General features: G+C 42.8%; 1 protein-coding gene across 1 annotated transcript in view; it reads right to left on the reverse strand.

The window, feature by feature from the left end:
- Positions 1–19,089: 19,089 nt before the first annotated feature.
- Positions 19,090–21,419, reverse strand: part of TRIM8 (tripartite motif containing 8) — a 108,017-nt gene continuing 105,687 nt past the window's right edge. The window contains exon 6 of the mRNA XM_077455301.1: positions 19,090–21,246. Within this exon, the coding sequence (XP_077311427.1) occupies positions 20,639–21,246 (608 nt within the window). The 3' untranslated portion in view covers positions 19,090–20,638. The remainder of the gene's footprint in view (positions 21,247–21,419) is intronic.

The following is a 21,419-nucleotide window of genomic DNA, read 5'->3' on the forward strand; positions in this document are numbered from 1 at the left end:
GCTGTGCTGGAAGCTCAGCCTGCCTGTCCTCTAATGCAGCGGCCCCCAACCTTTACAGCACAGTACCCCCTTCATATCAGTGTCCACAGTCCCCCTCTACATCACAGTTCCCCCTTTAAAGCAGTCCCATGGTGTCCTCAGTTCCCCCTTAACATTACAGCCCCCCTTTACATTACAGTACCCCTTTACAGTGCAGTCCCCTTCACATTAATGTAACAGGGACTGCTCTGTAAAGGGGGCACTGTAATGTAAAAGGCAGTTGTGATGTAAAGGGGACTGCACTGTAACAGTGCCCCTTTACGTTGCAGTCCCCTTTTATATTACAGTGTCCTCTTTACATTACAGTGCCCCTGCAGTCTCTACCCCCCCCCCTCCTTTCCTCTCCAACAACAATCTCTACCTCATCCTGCTCAGGACTCCTACCTGCAGGGCAGAGGCTGTTAACAGTCTGTGTGTCGTCTCCCAGCTCCTCCTCCCGCCAGCCCAGCCGATGATGTCATCCTATCAGCAAGGCCGGTGGGCGGGAGGAGCTCTCCATTTTGATCTGCAGCTCCACCTGCCCTCTGGCCCGCTGATAGGATGGCATTGTTGGGCGGGCGGAGGAGCCGGGAGAGGACACATGGGCATGACCGCATAGCAGGAGGTAAGCAGGGACCGTGGACTGCGATAGCCCTGTTCGGACTGTGGTCACTGCTTATCTCCTGCTGTGCAGCCCGGTCAGCAAAAGGCAACACACTTTCACCAGTCCATAGCCCAGGGGTTGGGGACCCCTGCTCTAATGGTCAGAAGTGTGCTGACACACACCCCTGCACAGCTAATTACTGGGAAGATCAGTGTACAGCTGTTTCTTTGCATCCTGCAGTCTTCACCCTCACCTCTCTAAGTCCCTTGCCTGTAATATATATTCATGTACATACAGTAAACTGAATAGGTTGTTTTAAAACTTTTCTTTCTGTATTCTGCAAAAAATGTGTTGATCCCGCTAGTTTTTATCTCCACCTTCTGTTTCTGTACCCAATTCAACTAAAGATTTTGCAGCTGTAGTGGCAACTCTGCACATGCTCAGTTTACAGTGAATTTCTTTGCTGGGCATTTCCTCCTTATGACATCTAAGCAGCCCATGTGACTATAGAGTTACACATGTGGCTGTATAAACAGTGGTAAATTACAGCCCACTACCTCCCTCCTCCTCCATGCCCACTAACCAGCTAAACACAATGGGGGCGGGATATTACATACATATTAATGGAGGCTTCACCTCCCTCTTATTCTAAGACACAGGTTGGAGGGCCTGCGACTGGCAGAAATCTGCTCACACCATGTTATTGCCAAAAATAATAAAGATTTGATCTCAAACATATATTTGTATGATAATTTAAAACGGTTTGTTGATGTTACTTATTTATTTTTACTCTGTATTGCCAAAAATAATAAAGATTTGATCTCAAACATATATTTGTATGATAATTTAAAATAGTTTGTTGATGTTAATTATTTATTTTTACTCTGTATCCCAAAGGCTGTTTTTTTATTTTGAACATGTGACCAGCAACAGAGAGCTAGAAGCTCCTCCTAGTTATGTTTCCCTGCAGACAGACTGGGAAGATCTGGGTCAGGTGACAGCTGTTTATTAATTAGGAAAAAGGGTACTTTTTTAAACTGAAATATTTACAGTGCCATCATCATCATATCACCTTATTGCTACCCCCCCCCCCCCAGCCAAATTAGCAATAGGCCCCTTTCATACTGCTACGATTTCAGGGAATGACTGTGTAAACTTGAGGTCTATGGATCTCAACTTGCATCAAAGTCAGACCAAAGTAGTGCAGGGACTACTTTGAAGTTGCACAGATATAAATGGTTATCATTGGAAATCATGGGGTGCGACTTTTCATGCGACTCTGATGTCCAAAGTCGCATGAAAAGCCGCACAAGTGTGAAAAGGGCCTAAAGGGTATGCTCACACTGAACGCGGGTTTGAAGTTCAAACCCGCATTTCATTGTGAGTTCAGGGCGGTTAGAAAGACATCTGTGCGAGTTCAAGCACATATGTCTATTGAAATCACCCCCAGAAGTCGCAAAAAGTAGTGCAGGAACTACTTTTTGAAATCAGTGCGGCACTGCACCGATTGGTACAGTGCCATTGTCAGCAATAGGCTGCGATTTGACATGCCGATGTGAACGGGGGCTTAACATTCCCGGGGGCGAGGGTGGGGTTGGTAACCTCGCTACATGGGGAGATTTAACAGCAGCCTGGAATGAGTCTTTAAAATGTAACTATAGCAAATCTTACAAGAAACAGGGATGCGCTGTCATATTAGTTGTCAAGGAAATGATACACACAGGAAATAATGTATTTGCTTTACCTTCTGCTTTGTATATGTCAGGCAACATTTCTCAAATAAATCTTTTTCACATGACAAGAGGTCGAGGGCCTTTGGCAAGTTCACTCAGAGAAAGTGATACTGGCATGTAACTCATATCCCATGGTGCAGAAATCTCAACTTAAAAGGAATCCATAGGGTGGCCACAAACACGCAGATCTCCTGGCTATAGAAACATTACATCTGACATTGTTTCATCTTTAAATCAACTTGCAAGTATTTATAATTACAAATGCTCCCCTTCCATACTGGCCCTGGGCCACATTCTTCCATGTTTGGCTTTTTCATTAATGCAGCATATATAGGCAATGATGATGTCAACTTACAGTAACCTATAACAACCAGTTTGTAGTTAACTGCAGTCCTATCATTCCTCATGTGTTGCTATGGTTGCTACGCGTCATTACCGGTGATCTTTGCAGCGCTGTGTTGAATAAGCCTGCAGGTGTTTGCAAAAAAAAAATATATATTTATAATTGTTCCCCTCTATTGTTTCCAAGGAAATTAAACTCTTCTAAAAGAGATATACGAATAAAACCAGATTATTTTACATTTAGGCTCAGTTCACATTGCTGCGACGTGCGATCCGAATTGTCGCATGACATGTCATATTCAATGTTTCCCTATAAGAGCAGTCTTCACTGATACTACACAAGTTGCTCCGACTTAAAAAATGGTTCCTGCATTACTTTGGTTCAACTTAGCTGTGATTCGGCCCTTGTACAGGCTCCTAAATAGCATCCAAGGCAGGTCAGTTCAGAAGAATGCCACGTGCCAAAGTCGCAGTCATTCGACTTTGCCATCACAGCAATGTGAACCAAGCATAAGAGCCACCCAAAGCAATCACAAATATGCATGTAAAAGTAACCACACCTGCATACAAATAGAAACATGAGACCTTTATGGAATTTTCTCTCCAGGCTTTTGCTCTGCATTATCTTCCATGTCAGGCAAAAAAGAGGCAGTACAATAAAAGATTCCATTTTCTTTAAGGCATAATAAAGTAAATGTGAACCTACTGTCATCCAACATGTGCAATACTATATGGTTCTGTACATGGTAGGCATCTGAGGACCACATTGTCAGTCCAAATCAATCACAGCAATAGAGTCCACTAGATTCCCCTTCGAAGTGGGCAAAATGGGTTCAGTAGCGCATCCCCTCTGGTTTTGTCAGTGATGCTGATAATGATCATTTTAGGCATTCAGCTTTAAAAATAGAAATTAAAGGCAAATATTGGGTTCACATATTCTTTAATGTGCGAGTTCTGCTATTTACACTGAGCAATGGACATTTTTTTTAAAGGCATAATAAAGTAAATGTGAGCCTACTGTCATCTAACACGTGCAATACTATATGGTTCTGTACATGGTAGGCATCTGAGGACCACATTGTCAGTCCAAAGCAATCACAGCAATAGAGTCCAGTTGATCCCCCTTATGCCACGTACACACTATCGGAATTTCGGGCAGCAAAAGACCAATATGAGCTTTTCATCAGAAAATGCAACCGTGTGTATGCTCCATCGGAATTTAACTGGCCGAATTCCTGCCAGCAAAAATTTGTGAGCATGTTTTCGATTTTCCCCGATGGAAAACTTCGGAAAAAAAAAAAAATCGGAAATTCCGATTGTGTGTATGCAATTCCGACACGCAAAAACTCACGCATGCTCACATTCAACTACGAGATGGAAGCTATTGGCTACTGGGTATTGAACTTCCTTTTTCTAGTCGCGTCGTACATGTTGTACGTAACCGCGTTCTTGACGGACGGAATTTGGTGTGACCATGTGTATGCAAGACAGCTTGAACTAAATCCCGTTGGAATTCCGTTGAGAAAACCATCAGAGCTTTTTCCGACCAAAATTCATGGGCAAAATAGGTTCACTAGCACATCCCCTCTGGTTTTGTCAGTGATACTGATAATGATCATTTTAGGCATTCAGCTTTCACTGCAGCTCCAAATGTAAGTCTACTGCTTTTTGAAACCACATTTGACATCATTATTATACAGGATTTATATAGGGCCAACAGTTTGCGCAGCGCTTTAAAGCTTGAGGGCAGACATTATGGTTACAATACAATTCCATACAGGAGGAATCAGTGAGTCAAGTGATACAAAAGGAAAATGACTGTGGGGGATGGGCTGATGGAGAAAATAAAAGTACAGTTGTTAAGTGGAGGCAGGATAGGCTTCTCTGAAGACAAATGTTTTCAGGGATCGCCTAAAAATGGATAGTGTTGGAGATAGTTGGACAAATTAGGGAAGGGAATTCCAAAGGATGGGAGAGGCTCCGGAGAAATTCTGGAGCTGAGCATAGGAGGAGGTGACAAATGAACCAGAGAGAGCAGGAGGAATGAAGAGAATGGTTTGGTTGGTATTTTGAAACTAGGTTAGTGGTTTAGCTGGGGCCCAAGTTGTGGATGGCTTTGTAAGTTATTGTTAGTATTTTGAAATTAATTAGTTGTGTGAGTGGCAACCAATGGAGGGATTGGCAGAGTGGGGTAGCAGACGCTGAGCAGTTTGTAAGGTGGAGGAGTATGGCAGCAGCATTCATGATGGACAGAATAGGGGATAACCTATTTAAGCCAATGAGGAGGACGCTGCAGTAGTCGAGGAGAGATAACCAAGGAGTGGATTAGGAGCTTTGTGGTGTCATTGGTTAGGAAGGAGCGTATTTTGTAAATGTTGCAGATGTTTGAGGCGACAAGCTTTGGAAAGTGATTGGATATGGGGCCAAAAGAAGAGTCCAGGATAACACCTAGCACCCTGGCATGCAGGGATGGGTTGATGGTTGTGGCATTGATCTTGACAGATTAGTCAGGGGAAGGGGCACGTGGGGGAGGAAATATTATAAGCTTAGTTGTGGAAAGGTTGAGTTTGACGAACATCCAGACTGATATGTCTGTTAGTAAATTAGTGATGCATGAGTAGACTGAGGAGTAGAGAGACAGATTTGGGTATCATCAGTGTAGAAATGATACTGACAGCCATGGGAGGTTGACCGAGGGAGGAGGTGTAGATAGAGAATAGGATAGGTCCAAGAACAGAACTTTAGGGGACCCCTACAGAGTGAGGAAGAGGAGAGGAGGAAGTAGAATTGTAAGTGACACTGAAGGTGAGGTGGGATAGGTGGGATGCGAGCCAAGGAAGAGCACAAGCACGGAGACCAAAGGAGTAATGTTTTTTGAGAAGGAGGGTTGGTTAACCATATCAAAGGCAGGCGAAAAGTCCAGAAGTAGAGGTACAGAATAGTGTCCATTGTTTTTTGCTGTTAGTAAACCGTTTGTGAGATTTAGAAGACCAGTTTTTGTGTTGAGTGCAAAATCCAGACTAAATGGGATCAAGAATGCTATTCTTAATGAGGTGGTCACTCGATTGTAGACCAGGCATTCAAGGAGTTTGGAGAAAAAGAGGAGCAAGGAGATGGGGCATAGGTTGTTAAGATTGGTGGGGTCCAAGGAGGGCTTTTAAATTATGTGGGTGACCGGTGCATGTTTTAAAAAGTTGGGAAAGATGCCAGAAGAGAGGAAGAGATTGAAGCTGTGGGTTACAGTGTAGGGTAGAGCCAGAGGGTGACTGCAGTATTAGAGAAGGAACAGGTTTGAGGGGGCATTTGGTTAGGTGGGAGTTACAAAAACATTTAGCAACCTCATTTATAGTAGCAGGGTTGAATAAGGGGAGTGTTGATTGTACCTGTTGACATGGGGTGTTAAGTGGGGGGGGGGGGGGGGGATATCTGTAGAGTGGAGATTTCATCACAAATTTAATCAATCTTCTTACATTTGAAGTGATTGTTGATCTCCTGGGAAGTGAGTTAGTTGGTGGAGGACAAAGTAAAAGTGTTGAGGTAGGAAATATGTGACGGGGACTGGATGAGAATGTGCTAATGAGAGTGATAAAATAGATCTGCTTGGCAGTGTGGAGGCAAGAATTGTGCTGAAAAATGTGTAACGATAGGGCTTTAACCAATACATTTATTTGTAAGTCTTGAAGCTCAGGTTTACTACTGTACCCTATTATGGCTTGTGATCCACAGCTATGTACCCACAGTGTATTAGTTAGCCTTTGACAACTGTATTTAAAGTATGTGTGAACCCTCACCTTCGAAAAATAACCCATTCAGTTTAAAATAGAAATTAAAGGCAATACATTTGTGTATAGATATAAAAAAAAATTATAATCACCTTTCCCCCCCCTTTTTTATATGTGGTCACATTCCCTCTGTTCTCAGTTGCATGGGACGTCCTCCCAAAATCCTGCTCCCCCGGGGGTGCACACCCTGGAATATCTGTGATTGCCGGGTCCCGAGGACCCAGCGCATCACCAATCACAGTAAATGGCTGCTGATAGCGGCCGTTTACCATGTGATCGCTCCGTCAAATGACGGAGCGATCACTTGTAAACAAACCAGCGTCACATCCGGTTCCTCTCTCCCCTCCTTATGCTGATCGGTACAGAGAGGGGAGAGATCAAGTGCTGCAGCGCTGTGGGCTGGATGTGTAGTGCCCACAGCGCTGACATATGCCCATCCCAGCAATACTCATCCATATTCAGCAATACTCATCCATCCATCCATGCTCAGCCATCCATACTCAGCAATACTAATCCATCCATCCATGCTCAGCAATACTAATCCATCCATCCATGCTCAGCAATACTCATAGTTTCATAGTCCCTATCCCTGTACATTGCACACTCACATCAGTCCCTACCCTCAAGGAGCCCACAATCCAAGGTCCCCATTCATATACTAGGGCCAATTTTGGACAGAAGCCAATTAGCCTACCTGCATGTCTTTGGATTGTGGGAGGAAACCGGAGTAATCGGAGGAAACCCACACAGGCATAGGGAGAACATGCAAACTCCAGGCAGGTAGTGTTGTGGTTAGGATTCAAGCCAGCGACCCTTCTTACTGCTAGGTGAGAGTGCCAACCACTACACCACTGTGCCGCCCACCAGCCATCTGTGCTTAGCCATCCATACTCATCCATGTTCAGCCATCCATACTCATCCATGCTCAGCAATACTCACCCATCCATCCATACTCATCCATCCTCAGCAATACTCATCCTTCCATCCATACTCATCCATACTCAGCAATACTCATCCATCCATACTCGGCCATACCCAGCCTCAGCAATACCCGACCCAGCCATCCCATCCATACCCAGCCATATTCAGCCATATGCGACCCAGCCATCCCATCACTACCCACCCAGCCATACTCAGCCATACCCACTCAGCCACCCCATCCATACTAAGCCATACCCAGCCATCCACATTCATGGCTCAGCCATGCTTAGCCATCCCCATCCGCGGCTCATCCATGCCACTACAGTGCCTCAAATTGTAATAGGTAGTCAAATTAGATTTGAAATGTATGCCCCTACAACGCCTGATGGTGCTCCCTGCATGTTGGACCTCTGTATGTGGCCAGGCTGTGTAAAAGTTTCACACATGTGGTATTGTTATACTCAGGAGGAGTAGAATCTATTTTGGGGTGTAATTTTTAGTATGTACATGCTATGTGTTAGAAATATTGTAAAAATTTACAACTTTGTGTAAAAAAAAAATGCGTTTTAATTTTCTTTCCACATTTTCCAAAAACTTGTAGAAAAAAATGACATGTTCAAAAGACTTGATATGCCTCATAGATTATATGTTGGGGTGTTTTCTTTCCATAATGGGGTAATTTTGGGGGTGTTTTTATTGTCCTTGTGCTCCAGGGCCTTCAAATTGCAAGAGGTAGTCAAGAAATTAGATGTGTAATTTATGCTCGTAGAACGCCTGATGGTGCTCCCTGCATGTTGGGCCTCTGTATGTGGCCACACTGTGTAAAAGTCTCACACATGTGGTATCGCTGTACTCAGGAGAAGTAGAATGTATTTTGGGGTGTAATTTATGGTATGCATGTGCTGTGTGTGAGAAATAACCTGATAATATGACACTTTCATGAAAAAAGAGAAAAAACCTTGATTTTTGAAAAGAATTGTGGGAAAAAAATTACAACTTAAAAAAACTCATCATGCCTCTTTCTAAATACCTTTGGATGTCTACTATCCAAAAGGGGTCATTCGGGGGGTATTTGTACTGTCCTTGCTTATTAGGGTCTCAAGAAATGAGCTAGGCCGTCAGTACTTCAGGTGTGATCAATTTTCAGTGATTGGCACTATAGCTTGTACACTCTATACATTTCACAAAGAGCAAATAATATACACCGATTTGGATTCTTTTTACCAAAGAACGTAGCAGTATAAAATTCAGGCAAAATTTATTATGAAAATTACTAATTTGCAAAATTGTATAACAGAAGTTTCGGTCTTTTTTCATTTATAGCGCAAAAAATAAAAAACCCAGTGGTGATTAAATACCACCAAAAGAAAGCTCTATTTGTGTGAAAAAGGACAACAATTTCATATAGGTACAGTGTTGCATGATTGAGTAATTGTCATTCAAAGTGTGAGAGCACTGAAAGCTGAAAATTGGTCTGGTTAGGAAGGAGGTTTAAGTGCCCAGTGGTCAAGTGGTTAATAGAAAATCAGAGGAACTGGTAGGAACACCAGGGATTTTACACAAAGGAAACAATACAAAGAGAACAGGATACTTTTTCATACAAGTACATGGTACAGCAGGCATATATCAGGAATATGAAATGTTGGGTTCACATATTCTTTAATGTGCGAGTTCTGCTATTCACAATGAGCAATGGCCATTCAAGCTTCTATTCTAAAATGTAGTACACAAGCTTAAACGTGACTCTGCCATGACAGAAATATGGGGGGGGGGGGGTGACACTGCAGGCCTCCATCTGCGAATGCTAGATGCATTATGTCATGTCTGTTTTCGGTATGTTTCAGTCACAGACCCAAAACAAGCGTGCTGTAAATAAGTGTCAGAACTACCTCATCATGTGTCCTGCCATAAAAATCATTGAACTAAAAGAATCAGATTGAAAGCCAGGGAACTAGCATTCTCAAAGAAGAGTTCAGTAATGGCAGCCTTCATTAATTTCTCATGAAAATGTCCCAATATCTGTGTAGTTATGTAATAAAGCTAACACCAAACAGTCTTGGGTGTTATGGTGAAATAAGGATGGCACTGGCAGACAGTCCAGGTAATAAGGTATCTCTACAGCACACGATTGTAGAAAACTGGAAACAAGAAATTTACGTCCCACCGCGACTATGGTGTGCTGTGATACTTCTTTGCCTTTAAAATAAATCACTCACCTCTGTAGCCACAGACACTGTGGAGTAATTCATCCTCAAGTTTCACAGTGAAACTTCTTCATTGTCAAAACATCTAAATGCTACCCCTTCCACCATTGACTCAATAGCCTTCTATTCTCCAGTCTAAGCACAGGGCTGGAGGGAGACCTAAGGAAGCTGAAATGTAGAAAGCTGACTTGAAAGACTTTAGGGCTTCTGCTTTGAACTTTGATAATGCCTGCCTGCAGCCACAGAGGTCAATAAGTTCTCCATTGATAGCGTCTGTTAATGACGAAATGCTTCTGTAGGAAAAGCGCACAGTGACGTCACCACACAATCTAACTAGGAGGACAGGCTTCGTGTGTTTGTGCTGGCTGGCATCTTTTTAATATAATAATGCAATCTTCTACTTAAATGTAAGTGCATTACCTTGCTTATAATAAATACAGTTTAGACAGTATTACGCTATGGCCAGTCTGTTTTCTTCTGGGGCACCCATTTGAGTACAGGATGAATACCATAGGTGGAGAGAGGAAGTGATCTGTACAATCCAGCCCACCGACACCAGTGTTGACATCTACAAGCTAAAGGTCTTCGCTGGACTATAGCCATCTGTCCTTTATGCTTGCCATCTGGTAAGCAGATATTAGTTATGGTGGTTGGGCACTCTCATTTCTGCGTGTACACACTGTGGTAATATCAAGATTTACAAGTGTTTCCTATGGACTCTTTTTATATGATTGATGGTTTTGATTGGACCTACTGATTGAGACTTTTTTAGCGCGGCTTCTCCAATTTCAATAAGTACTTGTTTTAAAGCCCATTTACTGCATGTTAATATGTAAAACATTGATGTTGTGGTATTTCAGGGTCTGGATCAATAGCCAGCTGTATCTTTTGTAAAACAAGCGTAATTTCTTCAAAACAAACGAAATAGTCCATACACTCTGGTACAACACAAAGCTTCAACTCACCACCAACGTAAACTTAGCCCACAACAGGGTTTTGAAGTTCCCACCTACTCTAGAGGACCAGAAAGGATCACAGAAGTTCAGCAGCTTCTCAGCAGACAAACAGCCTGCAGCCCTCTAATAAGAAAGAATGGAGCCACACACACTAGATCAGCCCAGTAATGGAAATGTGAAATCTAGCTTTAGCTAGTCTCCTCCAACACCACATCCCTCTGACATTATTTACCCTTCCATGGGCTTAATCATAGAGGTGACCTGGCATTGGAGGAGACTATCGTGTGCAACTCCATTAGAGGGTAGCGATATCAGACCACATAGGCCTTCTGGATGCTGACAACCTGTCTTAATTTTGGAGTCACCAGGAGGGGACACACAGTTGCTTAAGCCCCGTACACACGGGTTGAATATCAGCCAAAATCAGCCAGTACAGTATATACCAGTCAACATTCAGCCCTTGTGTACAGATCCTTGTTTGACAGAAGCCGATCTCACAACCAGCTTCTATCGACCAAGCATGCTGGAAAACCAGCAGCTGAAAAGTGCTCTCAGGCAATGGCTGGCGGGGATCAGTCCCCCTGTCAGAACAAAATAGCTCAGTTGGGAGATTGCTGTACTGATATTGCAACATTAGTACAGGACCTCCTTGCGAGCTCCTCTGTTTTTTCTTTTGTTTAGTCTGCTGAGCTGAATGAAAAAAAAATATATTGTGTGTACCAGGCTTTAGAGCAGTTTCCTATAATTTTTTTATGGGTTACAGCCCACAGCCCTTTATACAGCTCCATGCAACACCTCGTTAACCTGGTAGCTGTTTCCTGCCCTTTCAGGCCTCTCTCATAGGTGAGTTTAATCCCCAATACTTAAAAACTGCTCTTTTTCATCCCCCTTAAAAGATAATATAACCAAACAACGGTGATACATATCTACAGTCCCAGACGTCCTGTACAATGCCCTTAGCCTGATCACATCTTCACTTTAAAGTAGATCTTCATATAAAATGTTTTCCCTTATCTCTGGATAAAGTTTAGAAGGTTTAGAACCTCTGTCAAATTTCATTTTTTGTGCTTCAGTGGGGAAATTTATCCTAATAATGTGTCCTTACAGTTGTCACTAATAGTATTATTCTACAGGGGATGCCAGTCCCTGTGAAAATTGGCAAAATGTCACACCCACCCCTTCGCTGCTCATCCCTGTCGTGAGAAACCCTGCCTTCAGTCCTGGACTCAGCGATCCAAGATTTCAGGATCTGAAGGAGACTGAACTATCCCAGGTCCAGCACCTCCTCACAAATGGACAATGGATGACCAGGCAACAAATCATGGAATACCCATCTTTGACAGAGCTCTCCTTCTGGCAAAAACTACAGTTAGCCCATTTCATTGGCACATTACCTCCCCCCAGAACCCTACAAGAGAAGCCTTACTTCCTTTGAGTTATTGTATCTAGAACAGGCCCCTAGGCGCCACGTTATATCCCAGACTTACCAGTTGCTCCTAATTTTAGACCTTCCTATATATCTAAGTAGGAGCAGGACTTGGGTCTTCATTTCACAGAAAGGCAAGTAGAGAGACTTCTCCTCTTCTCTTGTAAGATCTCTGTTTGTGCTAACCACCAGGAAATGGGATACAAGGTACTGACTAGGTGGTACTATACACCAGTAAGGATCCACAAGATGTTCCCGCAGAGTAAAGATCTATGCTGGAGGTGTGGAGAGGAACCAGATCTCTCCTACAAATCTTCTGGTCCTGTTGCCTTTTGCTGCTCTACTGGACTGAGATTCACTGCATTGTTCAGAAATTTACAGATTGTGAGCTGCCCAAGAGCCCCAAATTCTTCCTCCTTTACCACCACAAGATTCCAAGCAAGGTCTATGGGAAATCTATCTTGCCTCTCCTACTCACAGCTGCATCCTACTGTACTGGCAGAAGACACAGCCACCGGTGGTTGCAGTCTGGTTGAAAAAAGTAGCCGAGATCAATGCCATGGAGGACCTGGTGGTTTTATTGGCACAAATTCGTCTACTCTGAGGAACATGCAGAGCTGGTGACTTAACTACCCTGGGGGATGGGACTAATGGAAAGGCTCCCCAGACGTTGTTGGGGGTGCTGGCTGGTGGTTGAACTTCCCCTCCCCCTTCAATCCCTCTTTTTCATAATTTTTGCTATTGCTCTCCTTGCTGTTTGGCTCTCTGGTTCTTACCTGTTCCCTCAATCCTTTTTTTTTTCTCTTATTTTTTCAGCAAATAAATAAAATGGTGTTGACCATTAAAAAAATTGTGCGATATACAGAGACTTCCTACTCCTTGAAGCCCATTGTCTGAAACGCACTTCCTATGTTTACCTAATGATGACACTGTGATGACTGGGCATGTAGCCTTATAGGTGTAGATAATCCACTGTATGTTCAACATTGTTGATGTTCCTGTATAACCATATTGCCGATTGAAATAAAAAATTGGAAAAAAAAAAATCAAATTGCCAAAGTTAGAACTTTGATTTGTTGGGACCTTGTTAGTTTTGACAGGATTTTGATTTATTCACATTTCCTGACCGGTTTCCAAAATAGTAAATTAAGGGAATAGGATAGCCACTCTATCCATAAAAAAATAAAAATAAAAGTTTTTAATGGAGTTCTACTTTAATACCACCCTGTTCGAAGCGAAATGTGGGAACTTCCATGGCTGACTTGTTTTAAGTGCATGCTCAGGGCCTCATCCTAATCTTTCCTTGGAAAGATTCTACCAGTGAAGCCTAAAATGTCCTAATCTTTACTTCACTACTTTGCGAGTGACTGATCTGGAACAGGCAGGGCTCAAGTGCTGTGGGAACGCATGGGAACGGAGTTCCTGTACTTTTTCCACAACAGGAACTCAGTTCCCGTTAGCAGCCGCGTCCTGCAAGACTTTGAAGTATACGAGCTGTGTGGCAGCTACTACACCAGCAGCCGCCGACACAGCTCGCAATAGTAAGTGCCGCACACCAGGGGTGGAATGACCATTCAGGCATTGCCAGTAGGGGGCCCCATGACAGCTTCCTCTTCGATCTACCTGTCAATCACAGCTAGCTGACGGATAGCTCAGGTCCCTGCTGCTAAGAGATTATATTTAGTCAGACCTCTCGTGATGTGTTCCTCCCCGCCGACCCCTCCTGATTTTCTGTCTCCTCATCCTCCCCCCAGTCTCCTGCATACTTGCTCTGTGCGTCCCGCTGAATCCCCCCCTCCTCTATCTTTAGTGCCCTATGATGAGAGAACCCAGAGGAGGAGCACAGCTATTCTGCTCATAGGACATGCAGGGAGAGAGGTGAGCTGAGGGAGGAACATCAGTTTGGGGTGGTAAGCTGAGCACAATACCGGGCAAAGTTTAATGCCAGGAGGGAAGTTTATGTGGAAATATGTGAAGGGTTGGAATAGCAGCGAGTGAGTGTTGGAGCCCTGCAGAGTTTGCAGCCCCCCAAGCTAACATACATCTCCTAAGCAGGAACACATCACTATCTCCCCAAGCATTCTGTCCAGATATTGTGCAGTTAATTTGTGACCTTTCCATTTTACCCTGTGTTATCCAAACTCTGTTTAATGAAAAGTGTAAACTCACCACATAAACACTCTATATACAAAATAACATTCCCCAATAAAGATCAGAACATGATGTTCACATTTGCATGGAAGCACAATTGAATGAATGCTGATTATTCAGGGAGTTACCGTATTTATGTTTATTGAGGATTGTTTTTTTTTATTTTTTATGTACGAACAGTTAAGCTTCATACACACAATACAAAAATTGGATGAAAAATAAAAAATTTTAAGTGTTCGTGCATATGAGCGTATCATTTTTTTTTTTGGTGGGGAATTGGATCTTGGGTGGGAGTTCCCACACTTTTTTTCCCAGGACTTGACCCCTGGGAACAGGCAGGTGCCTATCAAGTATTCCAAGTCAGTGACATACCAAGTAGTGTCCCCAGGCTAAGGCTAGCAATCCTGAGGCATGTTCTGGCATCGCCAGGTTCCCTTTAAAGCCTAAATGAAGTCTTGATTTTTATAGTTGTTATGAAGTCAGGCTGCATAGTAAAGAGTAAATTTTTTTTATGTGTGCCTGAGGTTCAACATGCCCCTTACACCATAGGTGCTCAACCTGTTGCCCTCCAGATGTTGCAGAACTATAATTCCCATCATTCCTCTGCCTTCGGGAGACATGCTTGTAACTGTCAGTCTTGCAATGCCTCATGGGACTTGTAGTTCCACAACAGCTGGAGAGCCACGGGTTGAGCACCAATGCCCTACACAGTGCACCATTCTACAACTCTCAGACTAAGGCTCTATTCACACTTGTATGATTCTAAAGTTGTGCCGACTTTGGAGTGCAACTTTGGATGGGTGTGACCTGAATACAACTTTGGCTATAACCAGTGATCATGAACAACAACTGCACTGTATAACATTCAGGTATGACTTTCATGCAACTTTTGAGAGTTAACATTGAAGTATTTGGCTCTCAAGTTGCATGAAAGTCAGACCAAAGTAGTGCATGAACTACTCTGAAATCCCTGCAACTTTAAGTCACATATATATATATATATATATATATATATATATATATATATATATGGTTATCATTGGGAAACATAGGGAATTACTTATCATGCGACTTTGATGTCCAAAGTTGCATGACAAGTTGCGCAAGTGTGAATGGAGCCTATGTAGAGCCTATGTACAATGTTGTTGATCGGAGCACTGTGCGTCAGACCGCTGGAGACCCAGTATGCTGCACTTGTGTAATAGGAGTCCATCTCTCCAGTAAACTGCTGGCACAGGGCAGCTTCTTAAATTTGTAATCATGAACACATAATACAAAAATATTCTTTACTTGTAATATATATAACCTGACTGCATAACAAGTACAAAAACAAGGACTTTAAAGACATTACATCCATATTTTCATATGCTTTATACACCGACAACTAAAGCCTATAAGCTGCTCTTTTAGGAAACCTTGTTCTCTAACGATAACCTAATTTCGAAATACTTTTGTATTTACCTAACTCAGAGTTTACATTGATGTTGGGCAACATAAGCCTGCTCATAACCAGAATAAATACAGATCCCAGCCTACACTGCCAACCAGAAGCCAGTCCCCGTATTTCCTAAACATCAGCCTAGCTATGCTAATTTTAGGAAAGAAAAGGTTAATGGAATTCCATGCCTGTGCAGGTAAGAAACTTCATAAGGGACCCAAGATTTCCCACACCTTTCTCTGGATGCTAATGAAATTAAACATACAATTTGAATATCATTTCCATGCAGTCGTGATTACACCTTTAGGATAAGGAGTTTATGATTTCAGGAAGTGAGCAAGTCTCATTGCAACAAAGAGCTAAGTAATCTGTCTAGACATTTCTAATTACTGGAATTTTTATTGCAAACACTGGCATGCTATTTTTATGTAATCATGCTTACATTACCAGAGGCTAGTATTTCATATTTTGAAACCCCTCTAAACAGTTTACAGTTTGGCTATATAATCTCTGTTCTTATTTGAGCTGTTCTGTAATTTCCAGCGAGTGCCCCAATACTACCACCTATCATTGTTGCTGAAGCTCAGATGACAAGGAGGTGGTTGTTCAGCTGGTACTTGCACAACTTGGAAAGCAGAAGAGCAATTAGCTAGTTGAACCAGTGCAGCTATTACTAAATATACTATATGGGGTTGATTTAGTAAAACAGGAGAGTGCAAATCTGATGCAGGTCTACAACTAATCAGATTCCATATTTTTTTTGTCAAAGCTTAGAGTAGGAGTAAACTCCAATGCATGATTTTTACCTATAGTTAAGCCTATATTAAGATTTACCTATAGGTACTTCAGCCCTCAAATTTTCCACTCGCCTACTCGCATTTTGTGAGTGGAAAATGATGGCTGGCGAGAGCGTGGCCTGCCTCGGAGGAAGGGGGGCGTGCAGGCTGCGATGATCGGGAGCCATTCTCCCAGCCAGGGGAAGAGAGGAGAGTAGAGGAAGAGTCGAGCTAGCCAACCATCAGGGAGTGGGGATTGCTCGGTGTACCAGCTTTCATTTTAATTGCTGGGTTTCCGACGCAGCTCACCATTACATACAGCAACGCCTCCTTGCCCGGCGCCGCTGACGTCACACAGTCCCCCCCCCTCCTCGCCCTAGCGCATTTGATAGACAAAACAGTGACAGGAGGCGCCAGGAGAGAGGCAGGACTGTGTGACGCGAGCGGCGTCGGGAACCCAGTAATTCAAATGAAAGCTGTCACAGGGGGAAATCCCCGCTCTCTGATGATCGGCCAGCTCGACTCTTCCTCTGCACAGGTGAGGCTGTATTGATGGGCACAGGTGAGAGTGTACTGATGGGCACAGGTGAGATTGTACTGATGGGAACAGGTGAAACTGAACTGAGGGGCACAGGTGAGACTGTATTGATGGGCACAGGTCATGCTGCATTGCTTAGCACTGGTGAGGATTTGCTGAGGGGCACTGATAAAGTTGTTGGTAATATTTATTTTTGCAACTTAATTCTGCATAAAACATTTCAGTGTCAACTCATGAGCTAATTTATGAGGGCGTGTTTAGGGGTGGAGCATGGTCGGGTTGGGTGGGGCAACTGGTGGCAAGTAAGCCTTAAAGCGGAGGTTCACAAAAAAAAGTGAACCTCCACTTTTCGGAACACTCCCCCCCTACGGTGTCACATTTAGCACCTTTCTTGGGGGTAGGGGGGTGCAGATACCTGTATAATAGTCACGCTCCTTCACGTCACCCCCCGCTGTGTTCTGGGAAACACACAGGTCCCAGAACACAGTGGGGACCACTGAGGATGCAGAGCGCGACTCGCACATGCCCAGTAGGGAACTGGGAAGTGAGGCCCAACGCTACACTTCCTGATTCCCTCACCGAGGATGGCGGCGGGGCAGCCAAGAGACGAGCGATTGCTCAGCTTCGGCTGCCGACATCATGGGCACCCTGGACAGGTAAGTGTCCATTTATTAAAAGTCAGCAGCTGTAGTTTTTATAGCTGCTGGCTTTTAATATTTTTTTTTTAGTTGATCCCGCTTTAAGGCCTGGCTAGAAAATTTGCTTAATGTCCCCATCAAGCCTGGTACACACCACTAGTTTTTTTTTTGTTTAAACAAAAAAAAACTAACAGCTCAGGTTGGAGCTGTTGTACTAACAATCTGATGTTAGTACATCGATCTCCTCTGTTGAGCTATTGTGTTCTGATGGGGGGACGGCCCCCTTACCAGAACACTCCGGTCAGTGCTTTCAGCCATTGGCTGAAAGCGCTGATCAGGAGCCAGCTGGCTGCAGATTTTCCCGCATGCTTTTCCGACAGAAACCAGCTGGTTTCTGTTGGACTGGCTGCCATACACATGGGCCGAACGGTGGCAGGTTTTTATTAAACCAGTTGATGTTGCCAATATTAGGCCTGTGTGTACTAGCCTTCAGTATTGCTAGTGGGGGAATCCCTATCGTGAAGCTATTGTCTTCTCCCGGCGGGAAAGGGGGGGTGCCTGGCAGCAGTCCTTCTAGGAGAATACAACGATTATTGCTAGTGGTTAAAACCGCTGGCAATAATCGAAATGCTAGGAATCTGACATGCTGGTTGTACCCAAGTCGATCAATGAATTGACTTGGGTAAAATCAGCCTGCCCATAGATGAATCTCGGTCAGTTCCTGCTGAACAGGCCGAGAGTCGAACCACCTATGGCCAACTTTACTCGTGCAGCATTAGGCAACATAGGCCAGGGTCTGATGTTTTCCTGTATCCCTGTTTGGTTGTACTGTATGAACTCTGTCATTTTGTGTGTATGAAGGTTGGCCATTTGTAGGAAGATCATCCATGGACAGATAAATCTGTCCATTTGCTCCATGACTGCTGCACTGTCAAACCTACTGCAGTCTTTTCCTCAACTCAGCTGATATTTCATTCTTGCACACATGTAGTGCTTGTAGTTTAGGGATAAGGAAGAATCCAAAAATGTTCGCCTTCTTTTTATTGATAATTTTCCAACACCAACATGACTTAATAATTATTGCCACGGGGCGCATTGGGGTGTACAAGCTGCATTCTCCCTTGGTAGTCATGGGCTCTGTTTGGTAATTGCGCTCTATACAGTATATATGTATTGTAGACATAATTGAGAAGCATCGCTTATTTTATTTGCCCCTATGTATGGGGAATCCAACAATTCTCTGTTTCTTTAGAAATGTCACCATGTTCGTGCTTCCTACTGTTTTTTTATTTTTTTTTGTGTTTTGGTGTGTACTGACATGCATTGTACTTGAATACCTTCCTAAACAAAGACCGTTTTTTGGTTGAAAATAAATATTACCACTGACCTTTAAATCAGTCATACAGCTTAAAAAACTAGTTCATGTGTAGTTGCCCCGTCCCTTGGGCACGTCAAGTCTCAGCTGATACAATGTACAATTCTAGCACTTTCCCAAGATAATTTTCCGTTCAATTATAACAGCACTTTATAAAATGCTAATAACAGGATACAAACTCATTGCATAGTTTATAAAAAGATTTTTTTATTTCATTTTTGTTGTTTTGACCAAGAAAGCGGGACTGCTGCTTTAAGAGGAGCGTGGTATGATCATTTTACCTCCAGATCCAACACGGATATAGAAAAATGCAAGAAATCACAGGAGCGCATTATCTGCTGTTTGTCATGCAGTATCTGCTACTTCAATGCTCAGTTGTCCAACTGGCGCCCATCTCGTCACAAGTGCCTTCCCAAATGTATTTTTTTTTAGCCATTAGAGTCCCTTAGCAACATACAGTACAAAGTCTTATTGCTGTAATATTACAATATGGCATTAAATGGTTCATTAGTTAATGCTGCAGAAAAAAAAAAGAGAGAAAAAAGTGCTTGGACCTTAATCTGTACATACATACACTTTGTATTTTTTTTGTTCTTTTTTTTTTTTTTTTATTACATTTGTGGCACTCCAGAAATGATATTTGTCATCTATAAAGCAAAACCTTCCACTTTTAAGTGAAGAAAATTTGAATTGCACTTTTTTAACATGAATTTGGAATGTTAAAAAAAAAATAAACAAAAAGTTTAAGATTTTTTTTTTGTTTTTAAGCTAAAAGACCATTTACCATGTGGGGGCCTACAAATTCATGTATGTATATATATTTAATTACCTTGGTCCATGAGACTGTATACTGAAGATTTTTTTTTTTTTTTTTTTTTTTAACCATTTTACTGATTTTAAAGAGTTACATATAGGATTAAAAGTTAAAAAAATTACCCTGTATTTCTTCTTCCTTTATTTACAACATGTATCTTTTAACGCATCTGCCCCTGTCCCTGCAATTTTAATTTCCAATGTATTAAAAAATATAGTCTTATTTGATAGGGTAGGCTTCAAGTAAAGGAGCAGAACAGAGAAATATTAAAATTCCTCTACTGTTCAAAGTTAGAACATGCAGTTCAGCGCTCCAGTTGAGTATAAAGTCCATTACTGCATGATTGAAAAGCTTCACAGGAGCATGCGGATTTTCTGGGGAAAAAATGACCCCCGTTCCCTTTTTCAGTGCACGTGCACATTTTCTTCTAATCTTTGTATATTTACACATATCTTCAAAATGAAAAAAAAACAAGAAAAAAAAAGCAAAAAAAAAAAAAACTGTCTATATGATAAGTGGCCTTTTAACTTAAAACTCCTATCACATGAGACGGTTTATTTCTAAAGTAATACAGTGATCTAATTTGAAAAATAAAACACACACAAAGGAAAAATTGGAAAAAAAAAAAAAAAAAACTTTAAAAGGTCATTTAGCACAAATGATAAAAGATCAGCAGAAGTCTTCAAAGCACTGGAAAAGAATGAAATCACTGTCTCTTCAGGTGGGGAAAAAGGCATACACCATAGTCCAAAAATGTATCGGAATAAAAGCAAAAGTTATGAAACAATCCAATAGTAGCTGTATTCAGGAGTGGAAAGGTCATCCACCGCTAAACAAGGCTGGGGTATTCAGTTCCAGGTTGAGGGTGTCTTTTTTTTTTTTTCTGAAATGCATATTTATCAAGGCTAGCTTGCTCTAAGACTTAACTGGTGACATAGTGCTTAGTGGCTGGCTGCCCATAGACCCTGTAGAAATCTTGGCGGCCATGCTGCTGGGAAGCATCAATCCATTCTCTCACAGCGAGTCCTGGAAGAGACTGTGTTACAGATGGGGTAGGTGGAAGAGGATGAGAGTACTCCTGGGAAGAGACTGTCCATGGGAAGTGGCCAGACCTGGGATACGGCTGGTGTCCACTGTGATTGGACACTGAGGAGCAATAACAGTTGTCCACAGAGCAGACCAGGATCTTGCGTCCTCCATACTGGGAAAGGACAGACTGCTGAGATGAGGAGCTATTCGGATAGTGGGAGGGGTTGAAGACAGAGTTGGAGTGGACCGGTTGTGGGCCGCTGGGAAGTCCTACGATATGCTGAGTGGAGCTGCAAGGCACCATGGGTTGCGTTGACTGGCCCTCACCAGTGGAAGAACCCTGGCTTATGTACTGGCCGCTAACAGTTCCTGGTGCCGGGTCAAGGAAGCTGCCTTCAGGGAATGCAGTTGAATGCTTGCGCTTTTCTGCCCCTGAGCTGCTTACATTGCAGGCGTACATAGGAATGCTCTGCAGGAATGGCACAGGTGTGCTGAATGGACCTAAGCAGAAAAGGAAAAAAAATTAAAAATAGTAAAGCGACACACACTACATCCACATGTGGACACAATCAAGAGCTTACATTTGTTATTTAAATTATACATGTACACTGCAGTAGGAATATTTGTAGAAAAACGTGTATATTGTGCTTTGTGTATAACACAGCACAACAGAT

The sequence above is a fragment of the Lithobates pipiens genome, unplaced genomic scaffold (assembly GCF_037356315.1).
Source record: "Lithobates pipiens isolate NorthernLeopardFrog02 unplaced genomic scaffold, aLitPip1_a1.2 Scaffold_25, whole genome shotgun sequence".
NCBI classification, from domain to species: domain Eukaryota; kingdom Metazoa; phylum Chordata; class Amphibia; order Anura; family Ranidae; genus Lithobates; species Lithobates pipiens.